We start from the raw sequence: 13,654 nt of genomic DNA on the forward strand, positions 1-13,654 counted from the left end.
AATTAAAGTGGTAGTGTGTCGCATTTCATTCTGTTCAGCCACTTCCCACACAGGATGAAATAACAAGAAGTTAATCATAACTGGTCCAGAATGTTCACTCCAGATTGCTGAAATTGCTGCTGTCTAAGGGATCATAATTGTGCTCAGATGGGCCACTGGGATCTATTTTCTTATCAGTAAACTTTATTTTTTCTCCTTCATCTCTTCCAATCAGGCCATGGTACATTCCTCCCAGCACTGCGCAGTGTGTATGCAGTTTGTCCGAAAGGAAAACTTGTTGTCTCTGGCTTGTCAGCACCAGTTCTGCCGCAGCTGTTGGGAGCAGCACTGTACAGTACTTGTCAAGGATGGAGTCGGAGTTGGTGAGCTCTGAGGAAATGGGTTATTTGGGGCCTATATTTTGCGGGGGAGGGGTACACTGGCACCCTTTCTTGACTCTTCTTCCCTGCCACTTTTTCTCAGCTGGTAGCCCTTTTCATAATCCTATATAGGGAGCAAAGGCCTTACATTATATTCACATTTTTTATATTGGTGGTTGCAGATCTTATCATGGGTTGCGGGACTTCAGTCAATCCCATTCAGTCCCCTCTGTGGCTTTCCAATTTCCTCCCGCAGGTTTATTGCCTGCCTTCTATAGAGTGGACTGATCTGATTGTTTTTGCATCAACTCCCTCTGCTCAAGGCTAGTAAGTGCTTTCGGTTGGTTGAACAGTTCTGGAGACAGTATTTCAGGTCCAGCTTTCCAGAAATTCTACTGAAATCCGTATTAGTAATTTTACACTATTTTTTTTTATGAGTAACTATAAGCCTCTGGTAACATTGATGGGGCCTCCTTCACTTGCAGTAGCTTTTGCGGCTTTCTTTTTAACAGGAGTCTCCTGCATGGCTCAGGACTGTCTGCTCCGGACTCCAGAGGATTTTGTGTTTCCATTGCTACCAAGCGAGGAGCTGAAAGACAAATATAGACGCTACCTCTTCAGGGACTACATTGAGGTACTGCTTGTCCTCTTCCCCTCAAGGTTCTATATGTTTTATGCTAATAGAATACACATAATTAATATCTGTGAATTTGCATATCCTTTGTGTACTTTATGTAAACCAGGGATGGGCTACGTGTGGCCCAACACGCCAAAAAAAGTAAACAATTTTCCCATTTTTTAATAGAGCACTACAGAGTGTCAAAAAGGGCAAATCTAGCTTGTTTGCAAGCTACATTTGACCCATTTTAGCGCTCTGTAGCTGCTGTGTTTAACAGCTTCACTTAGCTGCCAAAAACTCCAGTTGTCTTCAGCCACTACAAAATGTAAAGGCCTCCAATCTCTTTATTTTATCAAGCTTTCCTTACTTAACATTTTTAAAAATTATCTAGTCTTCGGGAAACTGTCTTAGGAGACATACAAGAAGATACAGCAAATCCATCCCCTCAGAAGAGGGGATGGATTCCATATCTGGCATCCTCTTGATAAAAGTATCACAGTTGTATAAATTTGCTTCTTTCTTGAATGGATTTATAACCAACCTATCTGAGTACTTGAGGTGACATTATAGAAAACAAATATGAGTTTAGGAAACCAAGAGGGGGAAAAAACAAGGTGGTAGGAAAAGAAATGGTTTATTGGTACAACGCGTTTTGGACCCCTTCTGAAACGTGTTGAATCAATAAACATTTTTTTTTTGCTACTCCATGGTGTTTTTTCCCCCTCTTGGTTACCCCCTTTAGGAGTGGGCTTAGGCATATTTGGGTTGACAAGGATTTCAAGGACCTACATTAGGCTCCCATCAGTCTGATTGCCAGTGTGATAGGGTGTGGACCTTTTGTACATGAGAAATAGGAAGTAACTGCTTCTTCACACCCCTTTTAGACCAGTTTCTAATGTAGCCTTTTGGTGTGTTGCTTCACAGAGCCATTTCCAGCTGCAGCTCTGTCCTGGCGCAGACTGCCCTATGGTCATACAGGTACAGGAGCCCAAAGCCCGCAGAGTGCAGTGCAATCGCTGCAACGAAGTTTTCTGGTAAGGAAGTGAAACTGTATTTTGGACTAAAGAGAGCAAGAGCTGTAGGCATGGGTTTTCCTTGGCCAGTGACTGGAACATACCAGAGGAAGACCTAAAGAGAGCTGGCTGAAATGCAAGCTAGCCTGAGCAAGTGAATGCAAATAAACCTTAGTGAGCTCAGAATGCCTGTGTCAAATATGCTGTCAAGACTGCTTCTTGGATCTAGTAGCTGGGAGTGCATCTCATGGGTGAAGAAGCTTACAAGCAATAATGGTGTACCTAGCTGCCTCTAAGACAGAACTGTGACTGAATTTAGTGTATTATAAAGTTCTGACAGCTGAATGGACACTCAAAAGAGCTGCTGCAATGTAAGTTCTATAAGTCACTTACCTGGAGCACCACAATGGGTATTCATGATCAAGCAGCTCATGGTGTTGTCTTCAGTAACCAGTGCTGTGTGTTCTACCACCACAAAGGGGTGGGATGTCATAGAAGATGTCACTACTTTACTGTAGCATGTAGTTGCAGATTGTTTAGGGCTGTGTATACTCTGCACCATAGAATTAGAAACTGCACCAAACTAGGCTTGAACGTAGTCATCTGTAGGAGTTTGCAAATAAAGCACATTTGTATGTTCCTCATACTTTGTTTTTTCTAGTGGGGCTGGGAGGGGATGTGCAAGGAGCTTAGTGGGGCATGGGAGCCCAGCCACCTGAGCTTTGGAAATTCTACTTGGCTCTTCCCCTAACTTCAGAGATTGCATCATACATTGCTCACATATGTTTTTCAAGCATGGGTAGGGTTGTGTATGCTCTGTTAGAAGCATGCTTTTAATTGAGTTCAGCTTTTTTTTAAAAGAGGTGATCAGAATTCTACATTTTGTATCTGATACCAATTCTGCTCTTGCGTGGGATATGTATCTCCCTATCAAACATTTACACAGAACTTGTGTAGAATTGCAGAGAACATGCAGCTCTACATGGGGGTGCTCTTCTCCTACTTTACAAACAGTAATTTAGTTACATGCCATAAGATTTCTGGAAAGTGGACAAACCCTTCTCTTTGCTGAAGTTTCAAGTGTCGGCAGATGTACCACGCTCCCACAGATTGTGCCACCATCCGAAAATGGCTCACTAAGTGTGCGGATGACTCTGAAACTGCTAACTACATCAGTGCTCACACTAAAGATGTAAGTGTGTGTGTCCATTTATAATCTTACTCCTGTTGAGAAATTTTGAGGTGTGGGAGAGATGCCGTAAGTCATTTATAATTTCAAATAAGCTTCCAATATTTGGAAGCTTATTTGGCCCACAGGATGGAGGGCCCACAGGATGGAGGTTTCCCATTGGTGTATTAAGTAATGTGGGACTGGTCGAAGATAAAATGGAAGAGAGATTGGAAAGAAGAAGGGCCATAGCTCAATGGTAGAACACATGTTTTGCATGTAGAAGGTTCCAATTTCTGTTCCCTCCCTATCTGGGTAGGGCTGGGAAAGACTGAAACCCTGGTGTAGACAGTACTAAGCTAGGTGGACCAATGACCTGTCTTGGTATCAGACCATCAGCTTTCTTTGCTTCTAAGAAAAGCAAGAGGAAGACTAAAATCCAACCACATAAAGCAAATACAGGGGAAAGGGGGTAGAGATCTAAAAGGGCTGGCATAAGACAGAAAATTGTGGAGAGTTGTTAAAGACTAGTCTGCTGATTGAAATGCACGAGAGGATCTAAGGTGCTCTGTTTTCTCCACAGTGTCCGAAGTGCAATATCTGTATTGAAAAGAATGGTGGCTGCAATCACATGGTGAGCAGTTCCCGAACTAGGAATCCTTTAAGAATATTGTTTGATTTTAGGCCAAATGTTTCTTGGCTTGCGCCTTGTTAATGCAGTCTCTCTCTCTCTCTCTCTCTCTCCCCCCCCCCCCCTCTCCAGCAATGTTCCAAATGCAAGCATGGTAAGTGGACAGCATCAGGTATTTTTATGGTGTGGCTGGGGGAAATGATTCCCTTCTACTTTGAATTCTGTCTTGCTGAACCACTGAAAAACTTTCAGTTAAGAACACAAGGTGATCCCTTCAATAGGATCTTCACCACTTAGACTGGTTGCTTTGTCTTCAAAAGGTTGTTGCTTGCATGGTAACTTGCACTCTCCTTATTTCCTGCAGACTTCTGCTGGATGTGTCTGGGGGACTGGAAGACACATGGCAGCGAGTACTACGAATGCAGTCGGTACAAAGAGAATCCTGATATTGTAAACCAGAGTCAGCAAGCACAGGCCAGGGAGGCCCTTAAGAAGTATTTGTTCTATTTTGAGAGGGTAGGAGACATCTCCTTGGCCAGAGCTAATTGTGTAGCCTTTTCCATGCACTCTGCCTTGAGTAAAGGTCAATGCCAACAATGACTGTGTGAGGAACCACTCTTTGGACAACACATTCTGTAGTATTTTCAGAAGCCACATTTAGATCCTTCCTCAAGGTTATTCTTCCAGATACAAGCTCCTTTCCAAAGAATCTCTGCCAACCCTGTTATGAGAGTGCTCTTTATTGAAGACACCAGCAACAGCTTGCTTTAAAACTTCTGGCACTGAATTGCCTGTGTTCTGCAGTGGAATCTTCCTATCAAGGCAGACTGAGCCTTCTGTAGATCTATATCCCCCCACACCAAAAGTAATTCATAGCTTGTAATTCTTTCAAACCTCTGCATACATAAAATACCTGTGTTGTGAGACTATATCAGTTCTGCACTCCAAAATAGACTATGTAAATAGTATGTGTGTTCTACTTCTCTTCAGTTTTGCCCAGTTCAGGCTGAACTGGATGAGGCTTTGCAGTTTTAGCCATTAGCCAGTGGAGAACTTGCACACAGCCCACCTAGTACTATCACCCGAGGCTGGCAGCAGCACTCCAGGGTTCTTGGGCAGAGATCTTTGCTAGCCTTGGTACCTGGGGTCCTTTAAAACTCTAGTTATTAATTCCTGAGCTGTCTTATCAAGCTGCGATACTTTACCACAGAATTTACCTCAGAACAAAAATAGCATCTGTCTGATAGATGTTAGTTCTTTCAGCACCTCTTGTGCGGATAATCTCAAACTGCTTTTTAAAATTATGAGCAGCCATGCCATGAGGCAGAGTGAGGTGACCGCCTCAGGCAGCAGATACTGGGGGGCAGTGACAGCATCTCCCCCAGCTGTTCCTCCTGAGCCCCTAGCCATTCTGCTCTGTTGGAGGACGTAGCCATGTATGTCTGTCCTGGCCCCCCTAAGCTAGCCTTGGTGCGGTGGAGGAGGGTATTCTGTCACCAGCGTTGAAGTAGAATTTAGCTGCCAGTCCAGCTAGCTTCTGTGCATGGAAGCAAAATGTCTGGGGCCAGCACTGAGGAGAAGAGAGAAGATGCAGGGGGAGGGGGTGCAGTGATTGATGAGCAGTGAGGGGGGAAGCTGCTGAAAATAATGGTTATCCACATTGATTATGTGTACTCAGCTGTTTGGATTGCATTCAAAATTGCACAGTAGCAGGAGACATTTGGATAAATGAAGGAACAGCAGGGCACCACAAATGGAAATGTGAGACAGACTGGTAGCCATCTAGGGGCCTTTTGTAGACCCAGTGTTAAATACAATGTCGTGCTCGTAGGTGTCTGCTAGCATGATGGGACTTTCTTCCTCTCTTCTCCCCTCTGCAGCCCTCCGCGCCACCCGAAAATCTGCTCCAGAGGGTTTCCCAGCCCTCCAGAGCAGATTTTGAGGCGCACAGGGAGGGAGGCTGCAGTGGGGAGGGAAATCCGCACTCTTCCAGTTCCACTGACAGAGCTGCATCCGTCAGTGGAATGACGCCATTGGATATAAACCTTGGCCTCCCCCTTTCAAAGTTGTATCTGCCTAGTAATGCTTTGGTTTCTAGTTCTTAAATTTATAATGTCATTTTAGTAACAGATTAAAATTAGCGGGTATTATGATACATCTTAAATAGTTGTAAGGCACTGTGTGTGTCATGGCAAAAATTACACATGCATCTAAAAATAATAAAGCAGTGAGAACTAGAAATTAGCTCTTTCCCAAAGAAATATGATGATCTGAAAAAATTAGACCGTGTTCCAGCTTAATCTGGCTTTGTTACAGCTAAACAAATGTTGAAAATTTCATACATAAAACAGACACACACCACACACACACATACCCTTGCTCTCTAGATTATGATGATGCTTCAGGGAGTTCCCATGCTTAACATGTGACATAACACAGGTCCAATTTCATGAATTCCATATTTCTCTGAGATATTAGCCCTATTCAGATGTCGTGCCTGAACAGGAAATATCAATGTGCTTCCAGAGCTTCCTGATCACAGGGTTCCCAATCACATGGTGTAGAAATCTCCTTCAGCCCGTCCTGCTGAATGTTGAAAGGTCAGGAGCAGTGACGACAGGGATTGGGTTGTTGGGGCAGGGGCGGTACATATGGCCCCAAGCCTCCTATATAGGATGATACTTCCTGTTCAGGCATAATGCTTGAACAAGGGCTATTACTGCAAATATAAAGTAGGAATGCTAATGTGAGTGGAAATGTCTTCTAGAGTCCATTGCCAAAAGATAACGTGCTACTAGAAAGTGATGAATATGTTCTCATTCTAGTACATCGTGTGTCTTCCAAAGGGGAGGCGTAGAACTGAAAGTTGCCTCTGTACATTGTTTCTGATGAGTTTCTCTGGCCTGCTGGATCTGTTAGGCTTGCTTTTCTGTTAAATCATAGAATAGTAGGGTTGGAAGGGGCCTACAAGGCCATCGAGTCCAACCCCCTGCTCAGTGTGTGTGCATTGCAGTCTTACATCCTTTTTTCCATGTCCACAGTGGGAAAACCACAACAAGAGCTTACAGTTGGAGGCACAGACATACCAACGAATTCAAGAGAAGATACAAGAAAGGGTGATGAACAACTTGGGAACTTGGATAGACTGGCAGTATCTACAGAATGCAGCAAAGCTACTAGCTAAGGTGGGAGTGCCTAGCTATTAATTGCAGCTCAGTATTGACAGTGCAAACTTGACAACTAGGAACTAGTTCTTTCTCAAAGAAATCTGAGGATCTTAGAAAATTAGACTGTGGTCCCGCGTAGTCTGGCTTTGTCACAGCTAAATAAATGTTGAAAATTTCATCTCTCTCTCTCTCTCTCTCTCCCCCCCCCTCCCTCTGAGAAGGATGAGGAGGGATTGGGGGCAATGGGTCATGGATTGTTTTGATATAGAGTGTTACTCCTGATCTTGAGGGCTTAAATGACAACCAGGTATCTTGCATAAATTGCAGGTTTTTACCAAGGAAGGAGTTATGATTGTGTTTCTTAGCATTCTGGATTGATCTTGACTAGAGATCTGGATTACAGATCATGAGGTGGGTTGCCGCTACCCTTCCAAACCCATCTTGAGGCTGTTGGAAGGTCAGAGTATGTTCTGTACTTGTAATGCAGCCTTTTGAGGCTCTTGACCCAGTACTTTCCAACCTTGGAAAGCTCCGCTCTGGCATGCATCTCATCTTGGTCAGTGGGTGTGGCTTACTGCTAGCTGCAGCCACTGACATTGTATAGAATGTTGGGTAGCTGCCAAAAGCAAACGTTTTCAAAGAACTGATGTTGTCATACAGCTGCCCCCAACATGTGGAGAAGAATGTGGAACGTCTGTGCAGGCACGTGTCATGAAAACAACTTGTCAATCTTCCTTTCCTTTTCACTGCAGTGTCGTTACACTCTACAGTACACATATCCGTATGCCTACTACATGGAATCTGGTCCTAGGAAGAAATTGGTAAGACATGTGACTCTGCATTTACTGTAGCTAAAATGCTTAAAGAGCCATGCTGGGGAATATAGGGAGCTCAGGTAGAATTGTTTATCCTATTCATATCTGAGAATAGCCCAGAGGCACAAAGTGGAATTCAACTGATGATGCTAAGCATGTTCTGATTCTGCTGGGTTGAGATGGGAGACCACTTGAGAACCACACGTAAGCCACTCTGGGTTGTATCCTACGGTGTTCCTCCAGCAGAAAGGCACCACTGACAGATCAAATCATTCCTCCTGCTGCTGCTCCCCAATCTGACCCAGGGGGTCGGGGGACCATCTGCAGAAGACTTGGGGCACCTGCAGGAGGGAGGAGAGAATGGGGAAGTCCTGTTGCATGAGCAGATGTCCCCTCTCGCAAATGTGGATCTAACCCATTGAGTGTGCCTCAGTCTTGGCTTGCTGTATTTCATTCCTTCAAAAGCGCCTTTTGGTGTAAACAGTAGAAGCAATAAACATTTCATGGTGCAGCTGATTTGAGGTGGGGTTGAGGATGATAGAAGCATTTCTCCCTGTATCTGTTTTGTTTGATTTTCACTCTGTTTTGTTTTCAGTTTGAATACCAACAGGCTCAGCTGGAAGCAGAAATTGAAAATCTCTCATGGAAGGTGGAGAGAGCAGACAGTTATGACAGAGGGGTAAGTAACAAGCTTTGCCCAACCTCCTTCCACTTCACCTTATTTATGAGCTCAGTTTCGACAAAGAAGGGCTCAAGAAATCCTGTGCAGAAGCAGAGGGATTGGTATCAAAACTTGAAGAGGCCACTACTGATCCCTTGAAGTCCTGTCCTTGACACCCTTAATTTCTATATAGTTAGCAAAAAATACCCACACATTTTGGGAATTGATCTTGGTAACTATGATGGCTAGGAGTGTGTGTTTTAAATTAGAGATGAATTGCAGGCTTCTATATGGCCCACCAATTAGTGCCATGTTCTTCTGTCATTGATGTGATTACTGAAAAGAAACATTGGTTCCAGGAAGCTGGAGCTCATTGTGTGGGTTGCTGTTCTAAAACTTAACCATATTCTTGTATCCATTTCTGCAAGGAAACTGGAGAGGAGTAGAATTCCCTCTCCCCTCCCTTTTTTTGGAGATTCCCCTGTCTGTCCTGTTCATTCACTTTGTTGATCATTTTCCCTACCAGCACAAAGAAATAAACCGTATTTCACTTGCTCTTTATCTCCCCGCGCAGGACTTGGAGAATCAGATGCACATAGCTGAGCAGAGAAGGAGGACCCTGCTGAAAGACTTCCATGACACATAAAGTAGCAGGAGCTGTCAGGGCGCAGGGGTGAGAGCAAAGAGTAAGGTGGCGGTGAGAGCGGCAACAGAAGCAACATGAGAAACTGATCACTGCCCCCTCCACAAAGGAGGGCTGAGGACAACACTGCACCCTGCCCTTGCAAAACCAGACATGAGCTAGCACCACAGCTTAGTCTTCTGTTTTTCTTCTCTCTTTCTGCTTTTCATTTTTGCCAGGCTAGAGGCTGGAGGTCAGATTGGCACCTTTTCCTGGGACGTTTTCCTCCCTGACGCTTGGATTGTTCTGGGAAGGAGTTCTATTTTATTTTTATTTTTCCTGAATGGCTGTTAATAGTGTTAGATCATTACAAACTTATGTAATTTTCAACGGTTGTACCATTATACAAAACGAACCCTAGAATAACACAACCCCCTTTTAAAAAATAAATTGGAATTGGAGTGTTTCCTTTTTAATAAGCTGCTTGTAAACTTAATGGCTGCTTCTCTTCCCGCCCTTCTGCCGCTTCCCACCCCACCCCAAACCCTCTTTTGCACTGAAGGTTATGAAATAGTCCAGCTGTCTGTCTATTGGTACCCCTTATGTGCACTTTTTGTATTGCTTGCCCTATGACTGCATGAGATGAACAGTGTCTAGGCCAGGAGACATCAGTGGTGGCCAAAGGTCAGCATACAGTTGAGTGGCTCTCCTATTCTTCTCTGACTGCATGGGGGTAGTAGGGCAAAGCTCATGGCAGCATGGGAAATGGTTCCAATCCTACTGTTCCATCAACTTGAGGTTGTCTTCTACATGGATTTATTGCTTTGCCTTGTTTCTCTGGACTGCTGCCTTCTGCCAAAACTAAACTACTTGAAGGGGTTATTGGAACACAACCTTGCCTCCCATGGTAATAGGCATTTGGTTTTGCTTGGGGTCAGTAGAACGAGCCATGTTCTGTCCATGACTTGCATATCTGTGCAACTCAGTCATGCACCACCTGATGCTTTACGTGGCTGTAAGGTGATATACCAAGCTCGATCCCTCTTGCCTTGACAAGGCTAGGCTTCCCTACTGTGTGTTGAGGGAAAGCTGTTACACTTAACATGATGCTTGATAAAAAAAATCTTGGCAGCATAAAAGAAGTCCTTAGAAACATGTGCCAATAGTAAGCTTACACTGCTGTAGAAACTACTCCACTGCTGGCTGAAAAGCAACCAGCAAAATTGGTGGGTGTGGTGCATAATTGCTATTAAGGTTCATGGGTGGCTTGCTATTGGCAGGGGACTCTAAGTCCTGAGTGTGTCTTAATGTCAGTTTTTCCCCCATTCATGCTAGCTTTAAAATATGTATAAACTGTTGTGTAAGGTGTGTGAACCACATACCTGGTTATGTTGATAATCCATTTAGAGAAGAAGAGGGAACTGCTAGCTTTTTCCTGCAGCTGCTCTGATTGCTAGTTTGAAATGAGAACAGCCTTGCCACTTTGTTTACAAAAGCATGTTGCACTGAGCTTTCCTGTGTGCGTTTATCATGACCTTTGGGGGTTTGGACGAGGAGGATTGACTGGGATCATTATTCTCTGCTTATTATACCTGCCTTTCCGGCCTTTCAGTGAGAACTGTTTTATTAGTGTTTTGGATTTTGTCCTAGCTCTTGGGGGGGGGGGGTCATCTGCCATGCCACGCTCTCCCCTTTCAGCTGCTGCTGCTGCTACTACTACCTCAGGCACTCCAGGGAAAATGATTATACCCACTACCTGCTTGTTCCCTTAGTAAATGATCCGAAGACCTTTTTAATATGACTGCCTACCCACCCAGTAGCCAGTTAACTACAGATTAAGCAAGTAGAAGGGAAGGTACTAGGCTAAGGATGAGTGCCTAGGAGAGGCAGTCTCCCCCCACACCCCCCTTTGCTTCCTTCACCCTTTCCCATTCCATTGGTCTTTTCTAGGTCTCTTGTAGCTGACGCAGCATAATGACCTTATCAGGCTTGCTCATTTAACCCATGTCTATCTGCTGTAAGCGGAGATCATGTGATTGTGTTCTGTTGGCTGTTGATGTTTCAGTCTCTCTGCATGAAGTCCACATCTGGGCCTTGATATATAGAAACAGTCAAAATCTTTTAGCAAGTACAAGAAGTTCAGCGTGTGCGTGACTTTAGTGACCTACAGGACATGTTAGTATTCATTCTGTTATTGGTTTGATGAGATGTAGTGCATAAAAATGCTAGCACAGGATTATTTCATTAACCCAGCTGCAGTTTGGATAAAGATCAGCCTCTTGATAAGGGAGAACTTTTGACTTCCTAATTTCCGCTATAAAATGCTGGCTTGACCTCGCTTGCTTACAGAGTGTTCAGTCTTCGAAGGGGGTGAGCATCTTTTTATCTTTACAGTTAGACTGAGCAGTCTGGCTCATCGAATAAATAGCGTTAAGGCATACACGAATACTTGTAGCTGGTTGAATATAATGGTAGCACATTCACAACTTTCAGTGTCAAAGTAAAGTTCTCTAAACTTGTAGCCTCTACAGTTAGGCAATCAAATTACATGGCCGGTGCCAACCCTATACAGTGAGTTAAAATGTGCTATATAAGCCAGGATTGCATCACATACTAAGGGCTACAGCCAACATTGTGCAAGCAGACTTCCGCTTGTGCAAGAGAACTTTCCCATCCTCTCCTCCTGCTGCAGTGCCCCACGTACCCACAAACTTTGCTCCAGAGGGTCCCCAAACCCCCAGAGCAGATTTTTGGGGAGGTGGAGGCTGCATGGGGAGAGGGAATTTGCTCTGCTGGTGGATGCTGCTCTATTGGCGAACAGACACAGTTGGATTTTACCATAATACCTGCCACTGAGTTTGGTATTGGTAGCATTTGTCTATGTATAAACTATTTTTAGTCCCAGAGTTTATAGATCAGCAGATTTTTAAATCTTTTATCAGTACATCCTCCCTGTTCTAGAATTACATAATGCTCAGCTGTTGCCTGAAAGGTTTTGTCATAGAGAATAGTCTATGCTCTAGGAATTTCCACTCTGGAAAAAGAAAATAGTGTGTTTTCAGTGTGATCCTAGAGTAAAACTCATATTTTCCCCTCCTTAGAAAATGCTTGCAACTCCATAATGGGCAATCTGGGATGGCAAGACTGCAGTTAAGAATTAGTGGCATCTGAGCCCAGTGTGTAGGTAGTGCATTTCCCTCACCACAGGTTAACGTTCTGTTAGGAGCTTTTGTCTTCCTCTTTTTCTGCAAGGCTTGAGTCTAAGCCAAGCTGGCAGCTATTTTCATCCTTCACTCTGCTTTTTTAAAAAAATTTGGCTTGGCTCACCCTTGTCTCCAATGCTTATTTTATTTTGGTTTGGCTTACATTTAGTAATACCTGCCACGGTTCGCTAGTAAAGAAATTCAGAGCAGCTAAGTTTTTTTGGGGTTTTTTTGGCATCAGCTCCTGATAGTGAACACTGGAGGTGTTCAGATTCCACCAGATTCTCATGGCCAATAAAGTTCTGTGTAACTCAAAAGCTTGCATACAGACACTAAAAGAGGCTGTACAGATAGGAGATCCTCTAACCAGTTTATATATGTGCTCTCCTACCACTCCTTCTGCTGTAGCAGCAACCATGAGATTTCTGTTGACAACCTAAAATTGAATGTGGGCTGTGTGCCATGCTAGTGCTACAGGAACAACAGGAGACTTATTTTCCCTATTATTTCACTGTCCCAATTCATTTAAAACTTGTGGGTGTTTTTTTTTTTTTTAAATCAGCTTCATTTTTCAATACCTTTTTCTAGGAAAGCTCTTATGCACTTACTTAAGTCTGGACTGTTCCAAGTTTTCAGGTAGTAGCTTCTGCTATGGGAGCTTTTTTTTATTATGCAGAGTGCTACATTATCATGGCTGCCTTTGCTCTGTCCCTCACTTTGGTATGGGGGTGGGGGGGAAGCTATCTCAAGAAACTGCCAACACTTTTCCGGCGTTTGGAGGGGAAGGGGCAAAGGAAAGAGCCCTTGAAGTTTCCCGCTCCTGAAATTGTTTATTTGAAATAAATTGTGAATTTCTAATTTTAAAGGATGTGTTGTGTCTTTTTTTCCCCCTCATTGATGCCAAATTTCCAATTGGACATGAGAAGGGGGTAACAGGGAGATGTTTAGGCTGATCTAGAGCTGATAAACTGTTGTAATTGTGCTTTCAACTTTCAGATTGTTTTAATGCAATCTACTATTGTTTTACTTGCAAATGAGTCGCAGTTCACACTTCTGCCCTTAACTTTGTCATAGTTTTGTGGTCTACCTCCTGGCATATTCACAGGGAAGATGTATGTCTTTCAAGGCTACATGCTTTTGAGGAACTAGAAGCCTTGCCCTTTCATCGACAGAGCCTTTTTTCAACAACCATTGACGTACCCCAAAAGTGACATTCTACACCTAATACATCTTAATTTCATCTGCTACTTGTTTCTGCGGTTTCAGCTTCTGCTGCCTTTTGATCCCATGTACTTTATAATCCTCTCTTAAACCTCTTTTCCTTTTGGTAAGCTAGATCAATCAACCCAAAATTGGGACGTCAAGTGAAGGAGTCATGAATGTAGGGAAAGGTTCC

The 13,654-nt window shown here is 43.7% G+C and overlaps 1 protein-coding gene across 2 annotated transcripts in view; it reads left to right on the forward strand.

Annotated features, from left to right (window-relative positions):
• Positions 1-13,123, forward strand: part of ARIH2 (ariadne RBR E3 ubiquitin protein ligase 2) — a 44,333-nt gene extending 31,210 nt beyond the window's left edge. Inside the window, exons 5-15 of one of the 2 annotated variants that reach the window (XR_014788585.1) lie at positions 215-362; positions 872-993; positions 1,903-2,012; positions 3,066-3,183; positions 3,743-3,793; positions 3,923-3,944; positions 4,155-4,655; positions 6,832-6,975; positions 7,710-7,778; positions 8,368-8,451; positions 9,008-9,529. Coding sequence is in view for 1 of the 2 variants with exons in the window: in XM_084840634.1 (XP_084696760.1) it covers positions 215-362; positions 872-993; positions 1,903-2,012; positions 3,066-3,183; positions 3,743-3,793; positions 3,923-3,944; positions 4,155-4,306; positions 6,832-6,975; positions 7,710-7,778; positions 8,368-8,451; positions 9,008-9,079 (1,092 nt within the window). In the remaining variant the exon portion in view is untranslated. Of the gene's footprint in view, positions 1-214; positions 363-871; positions 994-1,902; positions 2,013-3,065; positions 3,184-3,742; positions 3,794-3,922; positions 3,945-4,154; positions 4,656-6,831; positions 6,976-7,709; positions 7,779-8,367; positions 8,452-9,007 lie in introns of both variants that reach the window. The other variant, XM_084840634.1, reaches the window with a different exon arrangement.
• Positions 13,124-13,654: the final 531 nt, after the last annotated feature.

Source organism: Heloderma suspectum, chromosome 2 (genome assembly GCF_057233095.1).
Source record: "Heloderma suspectum isolate Gila_16-S chromosome 2, 16-S_ref, whole genome shotgun sequence".
Classification (NCBI taxonomy): Eukaryota; Metazoa; Chordata; class Lepidosauria; order Squamata; family Helodermatidae; genus Heloderma; species Heloderma suspectum.